Genomic DNA, 27,512 nt, shown 5'->3' with positions numbered 1-27,512 from the left:
ACACACGCACACACCCGTCCCCTTGCTCAAGGGGGACATTAACCACCCACTTCGTCAGTGAAACTTTTCGCAACCTGAGCGAGGCGCGAACTCCCGTCCACCAGTTGGCAAGCGAGAGCGTTACCACTGCACCAGCGAGCGGTGTGTGTGTGTGTGTGTGTGTGTGTGAGAGAGAGAGAGAGAGAGAGAGAGAGAGAGAGAGAGAGAGAGAGAGAGGTGGGGTATCGAAACCAGCCCTGCCCAACCTATCATCACCCACAGCACTACGATAAGGCGATAAAACACTGATAACACGTTGATCTGCAGCTCAGTAGGAGTTCAGGGTTGGAAGGTCAAGGTCTAAATGCTCAGAATGTATGATAACGCTGCTTGAGGAGTGGGATGACATTCTTCTCGCGTATGTGACTTGAGTGTTATTATTATTATTATTATTAGTAGTAGTAGTAGTAGTAGTAGTAGTATTTATTATTATTATTATTATTATTACTATTATTATTATTATTATTATTATTGCCAGATGAAATGCTCTTTCTTTTTTTCTACGGTTCTTGTGCATGATATTTTTTTTCGGTCGGTGCAGTTGTTTTGGTTCCTCTTAGCCCATTTAGCATCCCTTAATCTCAGTTAAGTCGCCTGATGATAACCGGGGTATATGACTGAGCTTTACACCACTACTTTAGTCGTACTCAATCTTACATCAGTCAGTACTAACTAGATTAATCAAGCTCACTCATTCCTTGTCGTAAAATCATCATCATAATCAACGTCATCATCATCATCAACCCATCCTAACCTGTCTCAAGCCTTCACACGCCAAACCAAACCAAAGTCTGAACAGATTCATCTGGCTTTTTTCGTTCACTTGTCGCGACACGCAGAGACATACCATCTGCGTTCCATTTGCATGCTAGTCTGTGCATTTGTTTACATATCGCGCTATTCACGCGCAGTCTATCCTTCTTTGCAGCTGCTCATACCTACATACATACATACATAAGGGTCGCGGCATGCACATGTTAAGGACAGTAATTATAACCTCTTCAACTCGGTGACGTATTTTTCTTTTTATTCTTGTTACCCCCAGACGATTTTGTTCAACTTCGGAGGAGGGGGATCTGGAGTAGTGAAGCACTTACTAAAAGCGATATCTAACTCTTCAGTTCGAAAAATCTCCCTAAAGCTGAATGTAACTCGTTGGAGATAGCAAGAATGAAATGAAATAATGGACCTACGTGATCATGATGGTGTAAACAGCTTTCATTTAGCCGTATAGACTACTAAAACATTCATATATGGTATCTGTTCCACCGTATATGCCTTTATCTATATTTTCTATTAACTATCTACCCACCTGTGTACCTATTCATCTACCTTACATACAATACACTCACTCCATGTAATAACTTCAAATAATTCTTTTATATTAATCCTTTACATTGCCTTATACTTGGGCACATTTACTAACCTGTTGAGATGTACCCAAGCCTAAATTAGCTCTACCTTAATCATCGTTCTTCTATCCAAATCTAACTCAGTTCTACCGTACCCTTCATCAACCTACCCAAACTTAACTCAGCCCTATCGTACCCATTATCCTATTCAGACGTAACTCAGCCCTACCTTATCCTTTATTATTATCCTATCCAAACCTAACTCATCCCTCCCCATTCATCTGTACAGTATACCTAAATCCAACTTAGTCCTACTTTACTATTCATCCATCTACCCAAACCTAAGACTCAGCAGTACTGTGTCCTTTATTATTATCCTACCCAAACCTAACTATAACTCAGTATCACCTAACCGAAAACCAGCCTTCTTACACCTGACTCACTGCTGCCATCACCTCTATTATCCAATTACACATCGACTATCGTTCACGTATTCAGCTGCCCTTTACTTACTGGCTCGTCAACAGTAGAATCATGCACTAAGATTTCCTCGCCCATCTGCTGAACCAGTTATTTACTTTTATTTAATGGACCGGGTATCCTCTCCTTCATTGACAAAAACTTAGATATTAGCTCTACTACTCGTATACTTAACTACCCACACGATAAGAGAGTTGACTGTCCATTCAGCCATTTATTCCTGACTTACTAAACTCATCCACTGCCTCACGCATCCAGTCACCAGTCCCTTATTTACTTAATCATTACTTCATGCATCCAGTTACACATCATCATCATCGTTTGCTTGATTATCCATTACTTCATGTGTCCAGTTACTTTTATACAGAATCTAGTGGGGTATTTACGTAACCACTCCTCCATGCGTCCAGTTACTCATCGATCTCTTTACTTACTTATATTCAGTTATTCATACATCTCTCACTTACATGCGTCCTGTTACTCAGCTTTCTCTTACTTGCATCCAGTCATTCATGCATCTCTTATTTACTTGTATCTAAGTGGTCATCGATTAGGCTGCTTATTAACGTGCATTCGTTTAGATCTGTTCATCTGTCCATTACTTAATAGTGACTCAGCTGTCCCGTATTTACATGCATCCAATTACTTATAGTCACTTACTCATCTGTCCCTCATTTACTCATCCACTCCTCGCTCTACTCACCTCATGGAAGTTTCGCCACTGGTCGAAGGTGTATCTGACGCAGACGTTTTTGTGGTAATCCAGATTCAGTACACGAACGATGCCCCTCACGCTCATGTCGTCACCCACGTCCACGCTCTCCACCACCACCCTCTGGTTCCTCACGCGCTCCAGGAAGTTGAGTTGGCACCCTGGTTGTTGGAAGAGCGGTGTCAGAACCCTCCTCGGAACATTTGGCAGGTAATCCATGGTGGATACTCTGGCTGAGGCGTTTGAGGCTTGCTTTTCGACTTGCAGGTCCCAGAACGCCGAGCGAGGAACGTGAGGAACGCCACCGCCCAGGAACGTTCTGACGGCGGCCAGATCGAGGCCAAGCATGTCTGCGAAACGGACGATTTTCTTGCGACCTGGCGTTCCTGGAGGCGTTTTACCGCACTTGAGGGACGAGGAACGCTTGATACGCATCTTGAAGTCCTCGATTCGCTCAGGGTCCGTTTCCTCCGAGGACGAGCGTGTGCCGGCGTCCTCCCCAGACCCGTCGGCGTCTTCTGCGTCCACTTGAATCCCAACATCCTCAACCTGAAGCTCTGATAACTGGGAAGCTAATTCGGTGCCGGACACTGACTCATTGACTACCTCTTCGATCTCCTCTTCCTTGTTGTCTTCCTTCGTCTCCGTCAGGTGGGTATCGTCGTACACTATGACGCTGACTGGAGGCGGCCTGTCCTCTGTATCGTCGGACAATCGCCTGACTCGTTCCTGGTAACCTCGTATATTCTTAAACTTGCCCGTCAGTATCGTTTCCTCCTCCACGTCCTCTTCATTCACCTCCTCATCCTCCGCGTCATCTTGCTCCAGGTCTTCGTTTAGCGTATCTATCTCCTCTGTCTCATCGTCTTCCATATAGAACACTTCAGTTTTCTCCTCCTGCACGTCCTCCTCCTCTTCCTCCTCGTCGTCCTCCTCCCTGGCCTCCATGTTTTGGGTAGAGGTCGGGTAGAGGTGATGGTCCGGGAACGAGTGGGGCGGCTCGGAGACAGAAATAGGCCATGGGTTGCTGGTCACAGTGGCGGGGGCAGTAGTGTTAGGGATGCTATCACCCCTACAACTGCTGCTGTTGCCCTGGTCATTACCCATCATCAGCTCCTTGTCCTCCGGCTCCTCACCCTCGCTCCTACACCTCCTGCTCCTTCCCCTGCTCTTTGCACCACCACCCTGACTAGCCTCATGATCCTCCGTGGGTACGAGTTCCGTTTCGAAGCTGGAGTGTCTCAGTGTCACTCTGGCCACAAACCTCTGGCCTGCCCCCCCTGCCCCTCCCCCCTGCGCCTGCTGTGGTTGAGTGTTTCCCTGACCTTGCTTGTCTTTCCTTTGACCTTCATTATTGATCATGACACAGTTTTCAACACGGCATGACGCACTGCATTCCTCACTAACGTTAGCACTAGGGTAGTCACTGACGGAGGGTGGTGGTGATGTCGGGTGGACGTGTGCGGTGCTGCGCTGCTCGGGTGGTGAGCTCGAGCTGGCCAGAGCTGTGTGGCACCAACACGACCCGGACTTGGCGACTGGCGATGTCACCGGACTCGAATGGGTGTGTAGGCTGCTGCTGCTGCTGCTTCTGTCACCTACCTTGCCAGCACCAGCACCACCACCACACTCGGCAACCCACATCACCCCCTCCTCCTCGCCACACTCCCTCATATCAACACCACTCCCCCTATTCCCCTCCACCTCTCCGTTTTCACTCCCCTCCCGTCCCCCTCCGTTCCCCACCGCATCGTGAAGGGAAGTGTACGATAAGATTTGTCTGACGGCGTGAAGGTCGGCGTCAGGAGAGCAGACTAGGGACTCCACATCAGGAGGGTACAGGTCCCCTCCCACACTCGGCCCCTCACCATCTTCGTGCTCATCCTCGTCCATGTCGTTGTCGAACATGACCGGCGACGTGACGGAGGTGACGCAACCACTCTCGGGTCTCTCCTGGCCGTTTCCCCTCGCCTCCTGACCCTCTTTTTCTGCCTCGTCGTCGTCGGCTTCTTCCTCAGCTTCCCCTCCATCGTCCGGACTGGCCAGGTCGAAGTCATAATACACGTCCGAGTCCTGTTCCTGGACGTGGTTGAGGGAGGCGGGTGGGGGGGGCAGGCAAAGGTGTAGTGTGGGTTCTGAGGTCACCACATGAATAGGCTTCAACGACTCGTCCCCCAACATGTCCAACTGCGGGTCGTCTAGGGAGGAGTGGCGACATTCCATTGAGTTATAGTGATCCTCCGGGCCGGGGTTTACCAGCGACGTCTGCTCCAGCGCCGACGTTCCTCCTCCGCCGCCGCCGTTACCGAGTCGGACTTTGGCTTGCAGACGTCGTGCAAGACCCTCCGCCCTCGCCCGACAGTTCATGGCGAGGAGGGAGGAAAGACTGCAGGGGAGCGACCAGCCCACCCCGCTCACCTCAGCCCCGCCTCTCTCCTCCATAGCCACGCCCTCCTCCATGACGTAACTGGTTTTGTTTACGTCAGGCTCCGTCGACCCCGCGTACTGCCACCAACATCGCGAAAACCCCAAAAGAGCGTAGAAACCGGTGTCTGGTAGGCTGGGTCGCCGACAGAAACCCCAACCTCCAATGTTACAACAGGCGGCTGCAGTGAAGAACGAAGTATTGTTGTTATTGTTGTTGTGGTTGTGGTTGTGGTTGTGGTTGTGGTGGGGTGGGGGTGGGAGGAGAGCGCCCCCCCCACCTAAGCTGCCTCCCCGCTCTCTCTGCGTCACGGGCTTGTTCTCCCCACCGACCTGTGGGATATATTTAGTCTTGTTAGCAGGCACCTCTCTCACTCGCTCACTGGCCTCCTTTCCACTGCCCTCCTACTCCCTCTCGCTTACTCACTGACCGTCTTACCACTCACTGCCCCCTCATTCACTGACCTCTCAATGTCCTGTTACCCCTCACGCTCGCTCAGTCACTGCTGGTTGCACTGTGCTCTACCCCTGTCGCTCACTGTCCTCTCTCACTTCCCTTCCGCTGCCTCCCACCCCGTGCCCTCATACTGCCCGTCATATCCCATTCATTTGTTGTTGTTCCTCTTGCTTTCTCCTGCCCTTCTCATTTGTTTATTCATCTCATTCCCTTTCACAGTTTGTATTCATCATCTGTTTTGTCTCATTGGCTCATTCTTTCACAGTATTTTACTCCATTCATTTTCTACACCCTGTATCATGCTCTTACAGTCTTGCTATTTCAGATACTCCTTACATTTCTTATTAACTCTCTCATACGTCCCTCTTCCCTTCCTTTAACATTATTCATCTTTCACATATTCATCTTCTCTATTCTGCCACTCGTTTCCTTGTGTGTGTGTGTGTGTGTGTGTGTGTGTGTGTGTGTGTGTGTGTGTGTGTGTGTTGTTCATGTGTATTGCTCATGCATTTCTCACAGACTGTTCTTGACTCCCTAACCCACTGGCCTAATCAGCTCACTATCTCTTCCTCTCCCTCCCTCACTATCTCACTCACTTACAAACTCATCCTGTCACGTCTTTTCCTCTCTCTCTCTCTCTCTCTCTCTCTCTCTCTCTCTCTCTCTCTCTCTCTCTCTCGTCGTCGTCATCATCATCATCACGGTCATCATTGTTATTATTCATGACCATAGTCCCCTTTTTCAATACTAACTTCGTCCCACAGTCATCCCCCATCACCTCCATACCCTTTCATTTTACTAACACTCTTAATAATTACCACTTTTTTTTTACTGCAAATTTTCCTTGTATTTTTCTCTCGTTACTGCTCTGTCTGTCATTACTGCCCTCTCATTACTCTCAGTCTGCATAAAAACACTTCTTTCACCCCCGGCCCTCTCTCCCACTTCCATATTTCCATCCTTCTTTCACCTCTTTTCCTCCCTCACTCTTACACTTTTCCGTCCTTCTTTCACCCTTCCTTCCCTCCGTTTTACATTCTTCCATACTTCTTTCACCTCCGTCCCTCTCCCCGTCTTATTATTCCTCCATCCTTCTTTCATCTCTTTCCCTCCCTCACTCTCACATTCTCCCTTCCTTCTTTCACCTCCATCTCAACCTTTATCGTACATTCTTTCATCTTCTTTGCCTTACATTCTCTTCCCCCGATTTCCCCCATCACATTCTTCTTCCCTTTTTATATTGTCCAGTCTCTCATCTTAAATCTTTCGTTCCTTCCTCTTACACTTTCTCCTCACAGTTATATTTTCCCTTCATTCTATCAAAAGTATGTTTTTTATGCTTTTACGTCCTCTTTTTCTTCCCTTACCTTCACCCCTCCCTAAACTTTTTCCGTTTTCCTTTTTCTCTCTCTAAGTCCCATCTCTTTCTCTTCCCATTCCTTCCTCTCTCTCCCTCACTCATATTGTTCTTTCAGTACTTTTCTCCCTTTCCTTCTCTCTGTCCTTCTAACTCAGATATTCCTCACTCCCTTTCCTCCTTCTTCCCCTTAATACCATCCCACTCTCAAATACTCTTTCCTCCGTCCTTCTCTCCGTTCTCCTTTCCATCCATCTTTATCACACAGATGTTATTCTCTCTCTCTCTCTCTCTCTCTCTCTCTCTCTCTCTCTCTCTCTTTACCCTGTCCTCAAAGCGACACTCCAAATGCATCATATTATCTCTTGCTTGCGAGGGAGGGGAGGGGCAAGGGGGAGAGAGGGGTAGGGGGGAGAGGAAGAAAAGAGGATGAGAGGAGGGAGAGAAGGGAGGAGGGGTAAATAGGGGAAGGAGTAGGAGGAAGGGGGAAGGGAGAGGAAGGGAGAGGAGAGAAGGGGGAAGAGGAGGAAGGAAGAAGAGGAGGGTAAAGGAAGAGGTAGGGAGGGAGCTGATTCAGGAAGGGAAGTGGGGGAGTGGGAGTATTTAGGGAGGAAGGGGGAGGGAGAAAAGATTGTCAAGAGAGGGAGGAAAAAAAAATTATATGAAGGAAGGAATGAAGAGAGAAAGGGATGAAAAATTAGATGAGAAGAAGGAAGCAACGAAAAATATGAGATGACATGAAAGATTAAGGAATTAAAGACGAGGCGAAAAATAATGAGAAGGAAGAATTGAGGAAGAGATGAAAAAGTATTTGACAGAAGAAGAAACAAAGGAAGGCGCGAAGATTATTTGAAAGAAGGAAGTAGGTGAGGAAATATTACGAAAAAAATAGGACAAGAGAGAGAGAGAGAGAGAAATGAATACGGGAGAACCTAGCCAAAGAAGGGAGTGTATAATTTACTAAAGTATTTTTTTTTTTTTTGGTCGAGGTTACGCTTGTACAAAATTTACCCAGTGTGTGTGTGTGTGTGTGTGTGTGTGTGTGTGTGTGTGTGTGTGTGTGTGTTTTATGCTTGTGTTAATTTCATGTATTTGGGTGTGCCCTCGTCTACTGCTTGTGTATTTGTGTAAGCGATTGCATGAGACTGCTTGCTGGAGAGAGAGAGAGAGAGAGAGAGAGAGAGAGAGAGAGAGAGAGAGAGAGAGAGAGAAGCAGAGAAGCAGGAAGGATGCTGGGTACGAAGTACGAGATGTGCAGGAGGAGGAAAAGGGATGTGGAGGCTGGGTGAGAGGCGAGGAGGAGAGGAGAAGAGAGGAGAGGAGGGGATGGGAAGAAGCAAAAAAAAAATAATAATAGTAGAAGGGGAAGAAGGAGAGGATAGGGAGGAGTGTTATACGTGAACAAGAGGAGAACAATAAGAGAGGAAAGAAGTGGAGGAGGAAGAAGAGCGAGAGATGGAATCTGGGCAAGACAATAAGAAAGCAGACAAGAAAAATAAGCTATAAGAGAAGGCTAAGAGAACAGGAGAGAGAAAAGGAGACTAGAGAAGAGAGAAGGAGGAGGAGGAGAAAGAGGGAGGTGCAGGCCGAGGGGAGATGGGAGGGGAGAGGGAGAGGGAGGGAGGAGGGGAATGAAAGGAGGTTAGGATGTACACACAATAATACTCCCTGACCTAGCCCACTTAGCAACAACACAGGCGCACACACAAACATCTTAAAAATACTCGAAGCACACACACACACACACACACACACACACACACACACACACACACACACACACACACACACACACACACACACATGACACCATCCAAACATACACAGTTTATTCATTTATCCACTTAACATCCCCTGTCTAAGATGACGTTTCTTTTATGTCACTCTTGCTGCTGTCATATCATTTTATTCAACTTGGAGTGTGACCTCTTGTCGTGAAGGGGTTATGGAAGGCCCTATCTAACCCCTCCAGCTGAAAATGCCTCTCCTACGAATAAAATAGCCCACGGGTAGCAAGAGTAACGATAAACAGACGCCATTCTAGTGAGGAGGATATAAGAAAATTTAACTACAACAAATAGACACACAGGTTACATTAGCTCCACTTGACGCTCTTAGTTCGATGACCTGATTTTCCTTGGTTTTCCTTTTACTCTCGATACGATTCAGACGATTTCATTCAACTTGGAGGGGTTGAGGAAGGCTTCATTTAACCCCTCCGGTGAAAGAAGATTCTCCCGAGCTAAATAATACTTATGGAGGGGTTAATGAAGGCTGGATGAAAGCCCACCAGTTCGAAAAAGAAAAAAAAAAGTCTCCGAAGCTGAATGAAATCGTCCTGAGATGGCAACAATACACTAAAATGGGCCTTAACATAGTGAAAGTTAACTACAGTACATAGGCACATTGGTTACATTAACTCTATGCAATCCTTTCTGTACGATGACGTCTGTTATATTCTGGCTGTACCTAGACGATTCTACTCAGCTTTGAAAACTCTTTGGTCTCCTGAGCTGAATAAAATCGTCTGAAGATAGCAAGAATAACTACGCTACATAGACACAAAGATTACATCAACACTACTAAGGAAAAAAATACATTAAAAAATCGTGCCAGCGAAGGATCAAGCAGGAGATATTAGGCAGCCTCTTTACGTGATAAGTGAGTGTGATTCAGGTATAAAATGTGGTGATAGGGCGATAAGGGTGGTGATAAGAACTGGCATGTGATCGAGAGGGGTAAGGTTGATAAGTGCCAGGGGTGAGTGTGTGTGTGTGTGTGTGTGTGTGTGTGTGTGTGTGTGTGTGTGTGTGTGTGTGTGTTCTGAATAATGTAAGAATCTGACGATGGTGTTTATGAGAGCACCATGTGAGGTTTATATGAGAGGGGTATTTTTTGTTTTTTAGGTGAATATTAAAGAGAATTGGTTTTGTTACTACTGAGAGATGAATTAATGTGCAATTCGTGATTTTAGAGGTTACTTGATGCTACTTGAGATAGGGAACTTTGCTACTTGAGAGGGGTGGTGTTACTTGACCTAGGTGAAGTTGTTACTTAAGAGCGGCGAATTGAAGTGGATGACTTGAGAGGAGTGAGAGTTTATATCTGGGAAAATAAAGGGAAGAGCAGTACAAAAAAAAAAAAACGAAGAATATGCCTATGATATCTATTTTATGAGCTGAAGAATAGCAAAGCAAGGAGGGGTAAAGATCCTCGTTCTGAAGGAGGTTAGAGGGATCAGTCAAGGTGAAATTGTTACTTGGTAGGAGTGGCTTTGTTACTGAGCTCCGCATGTCTTTTTTACGGGTCTAAGTCCAAAGTCTAAGTGCTTTGTTTTGGGTCAGGCCTGAGTCATCGAATATTGCCTTTGATGCAGAGATTACGATGCCTTGACTCTTCATTCATTGGAGGAGCGTGAAGTGTTTTGCAGAAGGAGGAGAGGTAGACCCAGGATTAATGTGGAAGAAGGATGTATTTTTATTTTAAACTCGTGATTAATAGCTTCTCCTAGTATGTTAGTGATGGGATGCATAGGTTTTTCATTCAGTGTAGAGTGTAGGATGGGGTACAGAAAAAAGAGAAGAAGACCAAGAAGATGCAGGTGGAATTATAACCGCCTTGTTTGGGGTCTGTCCAGAACGACTAAATATTATCTTGATACGTATATTATTCCTATTTACAGATGTCTCCCTGTGTGCAGAGGTGTAGGTTTTTTGCACAAGAAGGAAAGGTAGACCAAGAATAGGGTGATCATTGGCTGTCTTTTTTTTTTTTTTTTTTTAATGAGTAACAGCTTCCGATATGTATACATTTATCATTCAGTGGAGAAATTTGAGGTACTTTGCGACGGAGGAGAGGTAGACCGTGAATAAGTGCTTGTATTTCGTATTTAGTTCCATGTATGAATTTATTTATTTTATTTATTTATTTATTTATAACTCAAACTAATAGATTCTTCGGATGCTTAGAATAATTTGGTATATAGGGGACAGAGTCAAAGAATAGCATATGAATCGATTAGAGAACTGAGTGGTAATGCAGGTAAACGCAAGGAAATACCAATTAGAGACAGGGAAGGAAATTTATTGACCAAAGATGGAGATATTAAAAATAGATGGAAAGAGCATTTTGAGACAGTTCTTAATAGACCAATACCACCAGAAGAGGATATACTGTCTGCTCAGGAAGATTTAAATATAGAAACAGGAGAGTTGAGGCTTGCAGAAGTGGAGAAAGCAGTAAAACAGTTAAAGAATAATAAGGCACCAGGGGAGGATGGTTTATTTCCGGAAATGTTTAAAGTGGAGGGGGATAGATTAATAATGATCTTGACCAAGCTATTCAATAAGATATGGGTGACGGGGTTACTACCATCACTTTGGAAGAATGGTGTAATTGTTAAAGTTCCGAAGAAGGGAGACCTGAGTGAATGTGGTAATTGGAGGGGAATCTCTTTGTCACCGATAGCTTTGAAAGTTTTCAGTAGAGTGTTGTTAAATAGGTTGGAGCCGGTGGTTGAGGGTATTCTGAGGGATGAACAGGCTGGTTTTAGAAAGGGACGTGGTTGTAATGATCAGATCTTTATAGTTAGGCATTTGATGCAGCAAGTTAATGAAATGAGAGTACCGTTAAGTCTTTGTTTTGTTGATTTTGAAAAGGCTTTTGATAGTGTTTCGAGAGAGACTATGGGGAAGATCATGAGACATTATGGAATACCAGAGGAGTTTGTGAGGGTCATTATGAACATGCATAAGGACACATTTTGTAAAGTGATGGTTGATGGTTGTCTGAGTGATTCGTTTGAAGTCAAATCCGGAGTAATTCAAGGTGGTGTTCTATCGCCTTTACTATTTATATTGGTCATTGATTACATTACGAAACGCGTTGGAACAGAAACCGGTGCAGGTATACTTTGGGGAGAGAACAGGAAACTTTTGGATTTAGATTATGCAGATGATATAGTTTTGATTTGTGATGGGCCAGAAGAGATGCAGAGAGTGTTGGACTGTTTGGTGAGTGAAGGTCGCAAGGTGGGTTTGGTTATTAATCGTGGAAAAACTGAAATAATCAATATGAATATGGAAAATGCGCAGGAATGTGTAATTGGAGGTATGGTTGTAAAGCAAGTTGATAGGTTTAAATATTTAGGTACTTATTTAGCCAAGGATGGTTCTTTGAACTTTGAATTCGAGGAAAGGTTAAAGAAGGCTAATCAGGCAATGGGAATACTTAAAAATATTTGGAATAATAACAATTTTTCTGTGCATACAAAAATCAAACTTTATAAGGTAATGGTTAGGAGTATCTTAATTTATGGACACGAGTCTTGGTACAGCACAGTGACTATGGAAAATAAATTCTTGGTGTTTGAAAATAAAGCACTTAGAAGAATATTAGGAGTTAAGTGGTGGGAAAGGATACCAAATAGAAGAATTAGAGAAATAACGGGAGTGCAACCGATCGATGAATATGTTAGATTCTCACGATGGAAGTGGCTAGGACATGTGTATAGGAGACAGGGAATAGTACGAGGTACACCAGGGTGGGTGGCACTTGGTAGGAGAGGTAGAGGAAGGCCAAAAGAGACGTGGGTGAGGACAATGAGACGGGAAGCTGGAGATGAGTGTTGGGGAGATCTTGAGGAGTTAGCACAAGATAGGATGTGGTGGTGTGGGTTCATCGAGGCCCTATGCATCCCCGAGGGTGCCACAGGAAATGATTGATTGATTGATAGAGGTCTCATACGGTGAAGTGTGGGATGCACTGCAGAAGGAGGGGCACACAAAAAATAATGTGGTGAAAGGTTGGGTAACTTGTGTTCGTCCTGATAATATATTCAGCAGATTCGGAGATAAGTCTGACGCATACACTCTTCTCATTAGTGGTGACAGCTCAGTCGAGGAGTGTCGGGTGGTGTGAAGGGGGAGGGGAGGTAGACTAAGAATAATGTGGTGGAGAAAAGGACGTTATGTTGTTGGTGTATATTAAGACTTTCAACTCGGTTCTAAAGAGGGATGCCATCATGTGGTCGCTTGCTGTCTGGTTATACGAATGTCCTTTAGTTCCTTCCTTATTCGAGAAAAAGAGGGATATGAACTGCAGGAGAAACGTACCTTCAGCCTGCACTCCACTGGGTTCACGGATGAGCTTGAGGTTACAGTTGCTTAATGTAATCTGGTGACGTGTTTTATTAATTCAGTTACGTTACTTCCTTACGATTTTATTATGATTAAGAGAGGGCCTAGAAGTGAAGGGGTTAACGAGGGCCACATCTAATCCCTCTAGTTCGAAAATTCTCGTCTTAAGCTAATTATAATTGTCTGGAGATTGAAAGAATATTAAATAACTCATGGGATTCAAGGTTGTAATATATTCTTCTGATGTTCCGGAGAGAGAGAGAGAGAGAGAGAGAGAGAGAAAGAAAGAGAGAGAGAGAGAGAGAGAGAGGGAGAAAGCTGGGCAAATAGAGTAGGTTTCCGCCATACTGTAGAAACCTAATTATTGTCTCTACTTTTCAACTCCCAAAGCCATAAAATTAGCACAGTTTGTGTATGAAGTGTCGGATTTTTACCAGACGGTTATTAACTTCGGATATGCATTATTCATCGCCATTATTCAATTAGCCATGAAAAAAAGTAAAACACACACACACACACACACACACACACACACACACACACACACGCACACCTTCAATGCGTGGGTTGTGCGTGCTGAGTTTTATTTTATGTTTTATACGCTGTAATTTTATTTTTATTTTTTCAATTTTTCCTGTTTCTGTTTCCATATATCTCCCACCAATTATACATGTGCCATGGTATTATTGAGGCATGATGATGATGATGATGATGATGATGATGATGATAATGAGTGGACTGTATTTTGAAACCAGGATGATGATGATTGATGATGATGATGATGATGATGATGATGATGATGACTGAATTTCGTACCAAAGACTGATAAACACCAGGCTGTATGGTCCAAACTCACTGGGTACGATCATGATACTTTCTCACAGTACTGTATTTATGGTCTATTTCTGTATTTTCCTTACATAATTACAAATTGTGAGTAACAGAGTGATGGTGGTGGTGATGGTGGTGATGTGGTAGTAGTGGTAGTTGTAGTGATGTTTATGCTGATGATGATGACAGTAGTGGTGGTGGTGACGATGATTATGGTGATGGTGGTGGTGGTGATAGTGGATGATGACAAAAATGCTGCTGCTGATGATGATGATGACGTTATTCCTGATCTGTATATACTGTAATTGTCTGGCGGTTGCAAGATTGAAGTGTAAATCATCAGCCTATGTTAAAAAAGGAATGACTGAAATGAATAGTGTTCTTGAGCCAGGTAATCGATCAGAGAGTCAGACTATGAAGTACGTCCTTGCAGTGAAAAGGCTGGTGTCATAGTCTGTGGTGTTGGTGGTGAAGTGAGATGAGTAGCAGGGTTGTGTGTGTACCCAGGGTGAGGGCGAGGCAAGGTTGTCGTGTCATCCTCAAGGACATCCTCAAGGTTGTCGTGTTATCCTCAAGGTTGTCATGTCATCCTCAAGGTCATCCTCAAGGCTGTCTTGTCATCATCAAGGTCGTCCTCAAGGGTGTCGTGTCATCCTCAAGGTCATCCTCAAGGTTGTCATGTCATCCTCAAGATCATCCTCAAGGTGGTCGTGTCATCCTCAAGGTCATCCTCAAGGTTGTCGTGTCATCCTCAAAGTCATCCTCAGGGTCACTCAAGTTTATATTCTCATCTGCTCTGGAGGCTTTCTATAGTTCTGTCACCTTAACTTGGCCCAGATTTTCGTCAATTTTATTTCTCGTAGCTCAGTGGTAGAAAAAAACATTGCCACGGCTCTACATCCGCTCCATCATATCTTTCTGACTAGCTTTATATTCGTGTTATTTTTATGTATTTATTTTTCTGTCGCAGTTCAGTATTTAAGATGGGGAGAGGACAATTATATATCAAGTTAAGGTAAAAAGAGTATAGTTACAGTACATTTGTTCTAGCCTTACAAAAATCCCTAACCCCCTTTCAGCTCAGTTGATGTCCTCGTGAAATCAGACTGGAGGGTCGATTGGACAGGTAATTAAGGACGGTCATCCCTGCCTCAGAAACAAGGCTCAACGAATTTTATGCAGCCACGATTTAGCAAACTAGAGTCTGTTTATTTTCAACAGAGGGAACTAGACCGCTCTCACAAGTTAAATACTATGTTGTGGTTATGTAAGATTCGATGAGAGTTAGCTGTGAGGTAGGAATGAGTATCCTTGGTTAGCAGCCAAGTTTTCCCTTCAGTCTGACTACACTTGGTCATCTGAGCTGAAAGGAGTTGATGATTTTTGTCAAACGAGAGTAAATGCGCTGTAGTTGTAGGAGTGGCCTTATTCCGTTAGGTGATAACAAACTGTATTATGCTATCTTCTATGTATTATTCTTGATAACGTCAAGCGATTTTTATTCAACATATGAGAGACATCATTTAGCACCCGTTTAACTACACGCTTTCACCCTTTACCTATCCAGTCCTTTACCGAAAGAGTTAAACGATATTCTCAGTATGTCTCTCTGTCTATCTATCTAGCCATATCTTTTTTTTTTTTTTTACTTCCTCTTTCTCTCAAGTGGATCCAACTACCACCCACTAACACAGCAATATTGGTACCTTCAAGCGACTCTACATAGGGTGACAAACTCAAACTCAGCAAATAACGTGGCCATATGATGGGTGGTAACCATACGAGTATCACCGACAAATGGGCGCCAGGTGATTTAGTGGATTAAGGCGTTACAACCGGATGTGGCCCATAAAGTTTCACGTCCAAGGCTTAGCTGAGATTTTTGTTGCTCACATAATGGCACTTGGGGTAGAGCGACTGGTCATCCTTGCCCTAAATGTCTGGATAAGTAACGCACCCGCGGCCCTTACGCTTCTCATTACAGGGTTGGATGATGGATGGTTGGATTTGATGAAGCTGGATTAGCAGTTAGAACATCATGCATCATTTTTCTAGCCGGATTCCTCTCCGCTTCTCTTCCTTGGTCTTAGGAATGTTTTTAATTCATAAACTTTCTCTCTTGTTTTGCTTATGTTTCTTGTCATTCTTCGCCGTCAAGGTCATCTGTTAGTGAGTCAGTGGGCAGAATTTCATCATCATCATTATCATCATCATATTCATCATCATCATCGCGAACTCTTTATCTTATTTATACGGGAGATTCCTTGATTGAATTCTTGTCTACTTGTCATGCTTTTCTAACTCTTCCTACCTCATCTTCCTCCTCCTTTTTTTTTTTTCCCCTCCACTGAATTCAAGTTTATCCTTAGTGTGTGTGTGTGTGTGTGTGTGTGTGTGTGTGTGTGTGTGTGTGTGTGTGTGTGTGTGTGTGTGTGTGTGTGTGTGTGTGTGTGTTTTAAGCCAAACTGACTTCTTGAACTTCCTTTGATTCTTTTGAGTGTTCGTTTTTACTCCTTCATATAATTCTTGTTTGCTAATCATTTTCCTCCTGTTGTCTCTCGCATATACTCTCCGACTGAATTGCCATTTACTCCTCTTGCTTGCCATAACCTCCTTACTTCCTCTTCCTTTTTAATTTTATTGTACTTCCCTATATTTATACTAACATGTCTTGCTTCTCTTAGTCATGTTCTTACTTTATCACCATCTTCCTTTTTTTATTTCGTCCTTGAGTTCATGTTTATTCCGCTTCCAGTCATTTCTCAATTTCATCTATGCGCAAGAGTGAGTGAGTAAGTGATCGATAACTGAGCAGGTAAACGGGTTGCACATAACGTATTGACTGAGTTCATGACAGACAGACATAATACCAGCTCTGCATTTAACTACAATATCGTCACACCTGCATGGAATACTACTGACAGGGGAAAAGACTAACTATTTAATCTGCTGACTGAATGAGGAAAGCTGGGTGAATACGTGAGACACCGAGTGCATGACCAACCACCTAGCCTAGTGCATGGTCATTTGATTAACAAGTATGTGAAAGGATGAACTAGTACGTGCCTGGTAAACTGACCTAGTGCATGACCTGTGTGCTAACACGTATACGAGTGACTGAAGTGCTGCATGACTGACTTACCTAGTACATGACACAGTGATTAGCAGGTATACAAGTAGATGAACACGTGCGTGACTAGTAGATTGACCTAGTGCATGAATAATGACTAGCAGGTATATGATGAATGAACTAGCAGGTGTACGAGTGACTGAATTAGTGCATGACTCGCAGACTGACCTAGTGCATGACCAGATGACCAAAGCCTCATGTACACTTAATTATCCACCAGTAGTACTTGAGCTTGATAAGGGTGAATGCGAGGGATGTGAAGGTGTGGACGTGAGCAAGTGAAGGACAGTCCCTGGTAGAGCAGGTTCGTTGCTGTTGTTGTTGATGATGATGATACAACCTCAGGCTCACTTAGTCGTGAACTGCAAGAAACCGGCCACTTCAACCGATCACTCCCAGAGGTCTTTTGTTGAGATTACGTTGAAGGATTGTCTGCTTTGTGGTTGTATGGTGTATGACGGAATTGTGTCGTGGTGTGTGTGTGTGGGGGGGGGAGTAGCACTGCAGTGTGGGAAGAGTGGATTGTTTGTGAGTTGTACGGTACTTCGTGATCGTACTTATCAGCGAAAGGTGGTGACCACATCGCAGTCTGGCAAGGTGTATTCTTGTCTCTCTGGGTAGGATGGTTTCTGACGAATGCTTGTCTGGTAGAGGGTCATAAAGGATGCCATTTGGCTGAAGGTTTTGGATGGCTGTGGTGGCCACGTGTTTATGTATGTGTTTGTGAAATGTGGTGTTGGATGGAGGAGAGGGAATATTGCTAAGATGCCCTGTTTAGTGTTGGGTAGTTGTTCGTTTCTTATTTCTTTGTGGCGGGGGGTGATGAAACAGGAAGTTACAGGGGTGAGATGGGTTTTAAGCTAAAACAATAAACTGTGTGCCTTTCATATTTGAATGATGTTCGATTAAAATATTTTCATCTCTTGGTGTATTGTGATCTTTTGTGGTCTTGGTGCATCGTGTTATTGTTCTTAAGGCTTTATTTGCTGTTTTCACGTTTATCCATGTATGCTTTTGTTAAGGGTTGGGCCCAGCATGGACTAGCATAATTCACAGTTGTTCTAATTAATTGTTTATAAACAGTTTTCAGGGTTTCATTCTGTTTTCCAAAGACAGTGCCAGTGGGTGTCGTCATAGAATCGAGTTGCGAGATGCCTCTTCACTAATGTTATTCGTTTGCTGAGAAAAAGTCATGTGTGTGTCTCCAAAATGCGTCGTAGAATTTTGGGTTATTTTCCAGTGGGAGTGGTTGGGTGATGAGGGAAACTTGAGCGTGTGTTTGAGATTCATGCCTGTCTGGAGTGAAGAGTGTAATGGCTGACTTGATTGAAGAAGCAATCATTCTCTTTTGTCTGAGTCGATTCTCCAGTGAGTGTAGGTTTAGCTGAAGCCAGGCTGCTGCTTGCTGAGTTTTGAAGTGTTGTGAAGCTATTGCCAAGTCGTCAGCATAGGACAGTAATATTACTGAAGGGAGAGGTTCTGGCAGGTCACTGAGGAAGAGGTGCGTTAGTGAGCTAAATGTTCTGTTGTCAACACCTGCCATCTGCCATGCACATGACACGCCAATACGTTATCAGTCATAGATAAGGGTGGACGTTGTCGCTGCCCCTCTGGACAGCACTTAATCCTAAGTACACGTTTCACATCGAAAAAGAAAGAAAAAAACTTGCGTAGTCAGAAAAACAAATATAACACAGATAATAGCATCTGGAAGGTCAGAAGGTGCTAGTGAAGCAACAGAAGCACAATATTATAGCGTTCTATATGTTTTTCCTGAAAGCCAGTCCTTCACCCATGTTCTGTGTTCTCTATTTACGCAAACCGCTGTAAGCAGAGCTATTATGTGTAGGCCACCTTCCCTGTTATAATATGCAAGAAGTGTGGATCACTCATATTAGGTGAGTGACATAACTTTAAAAGCCTTAATAATGAAAATATAGAAAGCTATAACTTGGGTATAAAATATGTCATTCATTGTCGTTGCACTTGTTACGCAAGGGCTTTCTTTTTCTGCTTGACGATGTCAAGTATCCATTTATGACTGAGTGCTTTAGCAGACAGACTTAGGTCAGGAAGTGTAGCGAGCGTCCATACTTGTCTATGAATGGTAACCTGTTGGCACGTCTATTCACCGGTGTATCCATGACAGGTGGCAGGTGTCGATGCCAGAATGTTTAGCTCACTGGAGAACTTGCCAACAGGGATGTGTTTCAGCTGCTTGCGTCTACACCTTCATTTCACAAACATTCTCCGTTACCATGTTCGAATACCATAGCTGGACTCTAATAGCAGACGAGGCTTTAAGTGCATGACTGACTGAGTGCATGGCCATGTGACCCCACCCACCCATTCAACTCACCTGGTGCCAGCCATCGTCCACCTGTAGCCACCTTCCACGACCACAGTATACCACGGGCATACCTTCCCTCCGCCCCTCCTCCTCGTCATACCTGTCTCCCTCTAGCTCCCCCTCCTCTCTCTCTCTCCCTCACCTCACCCACAATGACCTAACGTGGTGCCAGGAAGATGATGAGAGAAAACGGATGAGATGTGAGGGGGGTGACTGCTGTATTTGTTTGGGGGAGCATTTAATCATCCAAATATAGCATGCTTCTGTCGGTACTCAAAAACAGGACGTTAGTATAGTTGCCCCATGGCTGTGCGTGGAACCTGGGGAGGAAGGAAGGAAGATCTTACTTATATGGTATTTACAAAAATTTTAAGGGAAGGAAAATGTTACTAATAAGATGCTCGTAAAAATTTAAAATGAAACTATTAATGGACTTACTCTGAAATGAATGGCTTTAAAGTTGAAGTTTTTTATTTCTTTATCAGATGCATGCAGGAGAAAATTAAAACTCGGCATAATTGAGTTAACATACAAGGCTGGACGTTTAGACTTTTGATTTCGGGTTAATTTATACGTAACGTTACATTTTTATTATTACTGGATGAATTATGCCCACGAGCTGCTTTTATTTTATTATCTGGATATTAAAAGAGCAGTATATAAGTCCCCCTCAGCCCGCGCACAACCTTGAGAACTGTCATACACTGTAGCTCACGTCTATGCGTTGAAAGATCTAGAAGTCGTAGTCTTGAAACTGAGAGGGCGAAGGCATAGGAAAACCCCTAATTTGTGGCGGTCATCTGTGAAACACGTGAGTAGAGGATGGAGAATGAGACTGGCTAGGAGAGTGAGGTGGACATGTAGAGGGTGAGGGGGAGACCGAGGATGAGCAGAAAGGATGGGGTGGAGAGGTATAGGAGTGAGGATGGTGTGAGATGCAAGGAGGAAAAGGGTGACACGGAGGCGATATGTTTGTTGGCACCCCTTCTAGGATTTAGGCGTCTGGTTGTAGATGAACAGTGATGAAAGTTAAGTCGTGTTTGGCTTCTCAGCCACGCTGCTAGATGCGCTCTGTGATGGCATGCAGGCTAACCACATATATTCCTGAAAACTGTTCCATTAATGACTGTCACAAATTAGGGCGCTTCTATATACCTTCGCGGTCCCAGATTTGAAAATACGACGGAAAATCTCAAAAAAGAACATTTACATATCATCCACATCTACAGTATATATATGATCAAGCTGAGACTCTAAACTAAATAAAAATAACAGTTATATATCATACAGTATGGAAAAAATGTGAGTAAGAGAACAGGTCATGCATATTTGAGAGACTCATAAGAAAAGGAGGTTCCATTATGAGGCGGCAAGAGAGAGGGGAGGGGGAAGTGCATGGCGGTGTGTCTCCTAAGGTATGAAGATAACAAAAGAAAAGAAAATAGAATAAAAAATAACAGACGAACCCCCTTTTTCACTGAACGATGCTCTTAGTAAGCCATTTTTCGCTGTTAGACGTAATGTACCTGACACTGTGAAACGGAATGCCCGGAATATGCAACGGAATGTTCTTGTCTTCACTTTAGAAAGATGGAGGTTCATTTATATTTAACAGTGCTCAAATATTCGTCATTATTTACATATATCCATGTAGATATATTGGTGCTGGTGCTGAAGGAAATTAAGCTTTGATGGTGTCTTTTCAGCTGTTCTGTGTATTCACTTTTGTCAATTTTTTTTTTTTTCCTCCACCCAATCTTTAGGTAGGAAAATAGATCAGGATGGGGATGATGTTTATGATGAGATCTCTCCAAGAACGTATACAAGAGAACTCTTTGCAGAAAATGAGAGCCTCGTAGGATGAATCATGTAGTTATCGCCACGAGAATGTTAATTTCTTCACTACGAATGATCCTCCTCATCTCATAAAATTCTTTGGTAGTAACAAAACTAAGATATACGATACAGTATTGTGACGAAGGGACTGACTGAAATTATTTTTAATGTCTTTATTTAGAGACTTCTGCGCTGAATTAAATCGTCCGCCAGAAGAAAAAAAAAATTGTAAAAGCCTTCGTACTGATAAATTTGTGCGGCTTAATTTACTGTAGGGAGGACCGAAGAAACTTAGAACGACGGAATCATTATCTTGGAAGTCACCATAGCGCCGAAAGAATTTGCTTCCGTAGTCACCATCCACTCACTCAATGTAGTGCTGCTGTCAGGTGTCTGCCCTTTCCTCTCCTTACTCCATTCCTTCCATCCTCTTCCGTCTTCCTTTACTTCATTCTTTTCTTGTCCTTCTGCCTACGGGTAACTTTACACTTCCTCTTCTGTCTTTCTTTCCTTCATTCTTTCCTCTTCCTTCTGCCTGTGGGTGACTTTACACTGAGTGACAAGCCAAATGGTTTCCTGTACACCAGGAAACCATTTACTACGCTGGGTGGTAACCATATAACCAAATTTTGGCGGCCGGTAGTTTAGTGGGTAATTATTGCGCTCCAATCGGATTGAGCCGGTGAAGGTTTATATCCAAGGGATGGTTGGGGTTGATTGCTCATGTAATGCCACTCAGGGGTAAGTGAGGCTGGTCACTCTCATCTTAAATGTCGGGACCAACTGCTTAGCCCCGGGCTCCTACGCTCCTCATGGGGCAATGTAGGATTGGATGATGGATGGATGGAAGTATTAAAACTGAGTCCTCGATGGTGTAAGCAAGCACCACATTTTCTGAAGGACATTTTAACCTCTCAGAGTGAAGAGTTTAGAACAGTAGCCGTGAACCCCTTCAGTACTGTGACGTCTTTTCAGTTTATTCTCAGTATCATCGGACCGTCTTACTGAGCTACTGGGACACGCTCTTGTGAAGTGAGGGGCCGTATTGTCGTTGGGTAATGATGCTCTCTAACACCTCTTCCCTAATTATTTATTTTCCGAGCTGTCCATTATCATCCTCATTTTTGCGTCTTATATCTTTTCGGTGTCGCCACAGATTGCATGAATAACACGCAATGATATAGCAACGAAGCAGAATCAGAAGTTATATATTTCTGAACGCATTGCTCTCTCTCTGTCCGCACTTCAATCGTGCGCTTCGATTTTGCAAACGTAGCTATTACAAACCTGGCAAACGCCTGGTGGTCTTGCGGTAGAGGACTGGGTGAAATATGATCGTAACTTGAGCCGGTATACTCATCGGTTAAGGAAGCCCCCTAACACCTCTTCCTAAGCGATTTATTTTGCTTAATACAGTTTGCCATCCTCTTCTGCATTACTAAAATCACTCTAATATCGCCATACACTGCATTATAACCTACAAAACGATATTAACCAGCCGTATCCAAAAACTAAATCGCTAAAGAGGAGGTGTTAGGGAGCTTCTTTACAGACGAAAATACCAGACAAATACAACGGCTCTGATAAACAAGGTGATTGGGATTTCTCAGTCATGTTACTTTTCATTTTATTGAACGATATTAATGTTTCAGTTTTAGCACAGCAGTAACCAAGCCTCGATTCCCTTCTTCCCAAATGTGGTAATACGGGATTTATTGTTGGCTTCTATTTTTCACCCACTGAACGCTGGGATTTACGTCAAGTGATCAGAGTTACTTAATTTTTCATTCCGTACTCATGCACATCCTTAGCAATAGAATGGTTACGTTTCTGAATGCACATCTCTCGACCTCCATCACCGGGGAAATGATGTGTGCTGTTAATAAATCTGATATATTTCTCCTCCTTCAGTTTCCGTCCTAACCATCCACTCCTTTTTTGCAGACGCGGGTTCCAAGTCCACTGTGCACGGCCTCTCCCCCCTCTCAGCTTCCCCAAAACTTCCCCCTTCACTCACCCCGTCAGCTCCCTCTACAGTGGCTGGTCTTGTTCCTCACCGCCTCTCCCTCCTGCCATCACCACCTGGGGGAGAAAGGTAAGGGTGAGTAAGGAGCTATAGTCTTTTTACCTTAACTTGGCCCAGATTGTCGTCCTTTCTCAGATCATTCCGTGTGTTTCTGTGGCAAACTAAAGCAATTCTATGGCTCAACAACCTTTTCATTGCACTTCTTCCTTGCTAACATCATATTATCGAGTTAATCTATTGTTACAACTCAGTTTTCAAGATGGAGAGATGGCAATTTTAGGCCAAGTTAGAGTAAAAAAGGCGTAGTTATTAGTACTCGAATTTAGTTATCATTATTATCCTTATTTTATGCATCTTTTTTTTAACATTATGCTGCGACTATTTGTTATTCCCTTTCTGTTACTGTTGATTAATAAGGTAAGTGTTAATTAGGGAGACCGGAGATGAGATGGAGGGATGGAGTAGAGAGGTATATGAGAGAGAGGGGTGGGGGGTGTAAGTTGGGGCGAAGGCAGCGAAATGGCAGGGGACAGGGCGACATGGAATGATGGAGGCGACTTGTTTGTGACCACCCCTTAAGAGATGAAGGCGTCTGGCTATAGATAGATGAATTTCGACTTAGCCACTCTGTTTATTGGATAGTGGTATTGTACTGACTGGTATTTCATTGCCTTGGTACTGTATTCATCGGTATTTCACTTTGTGGTTTTACTGTACTGACTGTAATGCTGTAACCTTTTGTAATTGCCGTTCTACAGGTATGGATTATCAAGGTAAGTTAGTTCCTTGTACCGTATTCTCATTGGTTAAGGAAGCTCCCTGACACCTTTTCCATAGCGATTTATTTTTGGATATCGCAGGTTAATATAATTTTGTCCGTTATTTATGCAGAATACGAGGAAATGGGTAATAAGGTGTAATAATCAAAATAAATCGCTTAGGAAAATATGTCAGGGAACATCCTTAACCAACGAGAATACTAGCCCTAATCACAGTATTAGTATTGCATTCAGCGACATTTTATTGTCTAGTTATTTCATTTACATATTTATTTTCTGTTTAATGTATGTCACTTATACTACGGTGCAATCTGTAAAACGACATATGGAAACTGGCATTGTAATTGGCCATTTCGCGCGTGATGATGGTTTGTCAACATTTTTTTCATTTTTTTAGTTCCGTGCAGGGTGCGTGGAGGGGAGAGAAAGGGTGGGATGGGTGGAGAAAAGTGGGTGGGATGAGTGGGCTTGGTGGTAAAGGTAGGTCGCCCTGTCAGTAAGCGTTGTAAGTTTGCCAGCTTGGGTATGGCGAGGATATATTTTTATTTTTTTAACTCTCTCCTCGAATATCAACAAGAAGAATAACATGATAAGATAAAGTAGGTTCGCGTGACTCATATTCGTGGCATCTGTGACTCATGCAAGCACTATCTCACGTAACTCTTTTTCACTTAAACAGTCAAGATTTAATTTTAGAGTCATAAGGGATTCTTTAAGCATGGAGAACAGAAGGTGGCTTTTTTTTTCCCCTCCAGTTCTCCAGTCTTAAATCCATAGTGGTATTATGTTTAATGATCACTGTGCAACTGATAGTGTTAAAATATATTAATTCTACTCTTTTTACTCCAACTTAACCTAAAATTGCCATCACTCCGTCTTGAATGCTGAGTTGCTGAGTTGTAGCAATAGATTAACACTGGAATATGATGCTAGTCACGAAGAAGTCCTGTGGAAAGAAAGTAAAGCCGTAATATTGTCTTTTCCTATCTTGGCCTAATATTGCCATCCCTCCATCTTGAATGCTGAGTTGTAGCAATAAATTAACACTGGAATATGATGCTAGTCACGAAGAAGTCCTGTGGAGAGAAGATAGAGCCGTGGTATTTTATTTTTATTTTTATTTTTTTGTCTACCACTGAGCTACGTGAAATAAGCTGCAGAAGAACGAAAATCTGGGCCAGGTTAGGGTAAAAGGACTATAGCTAAAATCTTGACCACCATACGTATAAATTATCCTCATTTTCCTCTGTATTTTCCTCTGTTTTTCGCCCTTTCAGTACGATGATGTCTTTTTCCCTTCTCTTTCTTTCTGCCTTTCTTTCTTTTTTCATTCTTTCTCAGTTTTTCTTCTTTCTTCCCCTCTTTCTTTGATTTAAATAAGGCCCCTTCCTCTCCTGCTGAAGGGGTTAACGTGCCATGCCATCGTTCATATACCACTGAGCTAATCCAGTTATCTTGGCGACATAACCCATTTTGATCTCTCTCTCTCTCTCTCTCTCTCTCTCTCTCTCTCTCTCTCTCTCTCTCTCTCTCTCTCTCTCTCTATCTATCTCTCTCTCTCTCTCTCTCTCTCTCATTCCTATCCTGGGGCTTCCTCATGTTCTGCCATAGATATACTGTATACCGGTAGACAGACGGATAGAAAGATAGATAGATACTGGTTGACAAATAGATAAATAAGTTGATACCGATAGACATAAATAGACCGATAGGTAGACACAGACACAGATAGATAGGTATAGCTAGCTAGATCGATAGATAGGTGGATGGATGGTTCAAAAGAGAGGGAGATTTTGTGTGTGTGTGTGTGTGTGTGTGTGTGTGTGTGTGTGTGTGTGTGTGTGTGTGTGTGTGTGTGTTTGTGTGTGAAAAAACTGAAGCTTTTTTCATTCTTCTTACACCCTGACTGTGTTATTCAGCTTCAGGGGAGACGTCTGGTGGTGGAGGGGTTAAATATTCAATACAAACCATGTCTCTTCAAACATTTATTTTTCATCCTTTTACCATTTTCTGTAGTTCGTGGGGAAAAAAGAAAACGAAGAAAACGGGAATACTTGGGGACACTCAGCTAGGTTGCCGCTACACACCTATGATCTCCACCCATTTCCACTCCAGTTTATTTAGTAGTTACTTTTCTTTGCCGGTAAAAATAACATCCTTGATATTTTAGCCTATCTTTTTCCACTTCGTAATTTTTTTTAAAGCGAGTGTAAAATGTGAGGTTTATATTTCATGCACTGTAAGTAATAAAGCTTTGTATTTTTGCGGACGAAATTTAGGGCAACAATGAAGGAAAATATCGAAAAAAAAAAAAAAATGTGCTCGTGGTCAGGTCTGTGAGGTGGACCCAGGATTCCGGTGGCTTGAATGGTGAGTGAATGAGTCTCTGGCCCATTTCACTGGACATGATGTTGAAAATTCTCCCTCAATCTTGGTTTCTCTTTCCGTATTTTCTGGGCTCTATCGTACACCTTAGGAAAAATATTGATGATGAAGATGATGATGATGATGATGGTGATGATGGTAAGAGTGATGATGATGATGTTGATGATGATTGTGATGACTGTGATGATGATGACGATGATGATGAGAGGAACACCCTAAAAAATCAGCTGTGTATTCTAGCAGGAAATGAAACTTTATATTCCAAGTAAAGCCTAGTCCGAAATTAAAGAACCACCTTGAATTATTGCAAGAGAAGAACAAGAGTGTGAGAAACTCTGGGGCCACTTTACCCCTTAACTTGAGAGGATGATAAAGAGGGTGATTAGGTGGAGGTGATGGAGTCATTTGCTTCCTTGTCTCTTGCGTTCTTCCCCCTCGTTTCTCATTCTCTCTTCCCCTTCCTTCTGCAGTCTTTTTTCTTTCCTCTTTCATCCCTCCTTCCTCACTTCTTCCTGCTCTCCCTTCATTCCTCCATTTATCCTCCTCCCTCACTCTTTCCTCTTTCTCCTTCGTTCCTCCCTCTTGCCTCTTTCCTCCCTCCTTCAGTTATCGTGAAATGACTCCCCACACAACGTCATACAAGCAACCCACTTCTGCCAACCCACGTACTCGTCCAGTTATATATATTTATGTCTCTCGCTCTTGACGTAAATTATTTAGTAAAATCTGTTCATTCATTAACTCCGTCAACCACCAAGCTACCCAATTTCTCGTCATCCACAAGACCCTCACACATCCACCATATCATACACCTACCTACCCACCAAACACCCCTTCGCACCCACCTGCCCGCCCATATATCTCCCCTCCTCACCTACCAGCCCACCCACTTCCCATCCTCCACATCCATTTACTTGCTTACCATCCCTACATCCACCTACCCACCCACATACCACCCCTCCACACCTACTTACTTACCACCCACCACACCCACCTACCCACCTACATACCACCCCTCCACACCCACATACTGCCCCTCCACACCCACATACTACCCCTCCACACCTACCTACTTATCTCTCTCCACACAGACTTACTTATCTCCCTCGACACCCACCTACCCATCCATTTACCACCCCTCCCCACCCATCTGCCCCACCTTGCAACTCCCCAACTTACCCACGCACAACCCCGACCTACGAAGTCAGTTTTCGCAG

The 27,512-nt window shown here is 43.5% G+C and overlaps 1 protein-coding gene across 1 annotated transcript in view; it reads right to left on the bottom strand.

The window, feature by feature from the left end:
* Gbs-76A (Glycogen binding subunit 76A) overlaps positions 1-19,338 on the bottom strand; it is a 73,691-nt gene extending 54,353 nt beyond the window's left edge. Inside the window, exons 1-2 of the mRNA XM_080271364.1 lie at positions 19,279-19,338; positions 2,575-5,340 (exon numbers count right to left, since the gene is read on the bottom strand). Coding sequence (XP_080127490.1) covers positions 2,575-5,340; positions 19,279-19,338 — 2,826 coding nt within the window. The remainder of the gene's footprint in view (positions 1-2,574; positions 5,341-19,278) is intronic.
* Between the last annotated feature and the right edge of the window lie 8,174 nt (positions 19,339-27,512).

The sequence above is a fragment of the Coenobita brevimanus genome, chromosome 45 (genome assembly GCF_032717465.1).
Source record: "Coenobita brevimanus isolate Jiangsu-jjx chromosome 45, ASM3271746v2, whole genome shotgun sequence".
Lineage (NCBI taxonomy): Eukaryota > Metazoa > Arthropoda > Malacostraca > Decapoda > Coenobitidae > Coenobita > Coenobita brevimanus.
Note: the sequence above shows the minus strand (reverse complement) of the source record. Positions and strands in the feature narration are given on the sequence as shown.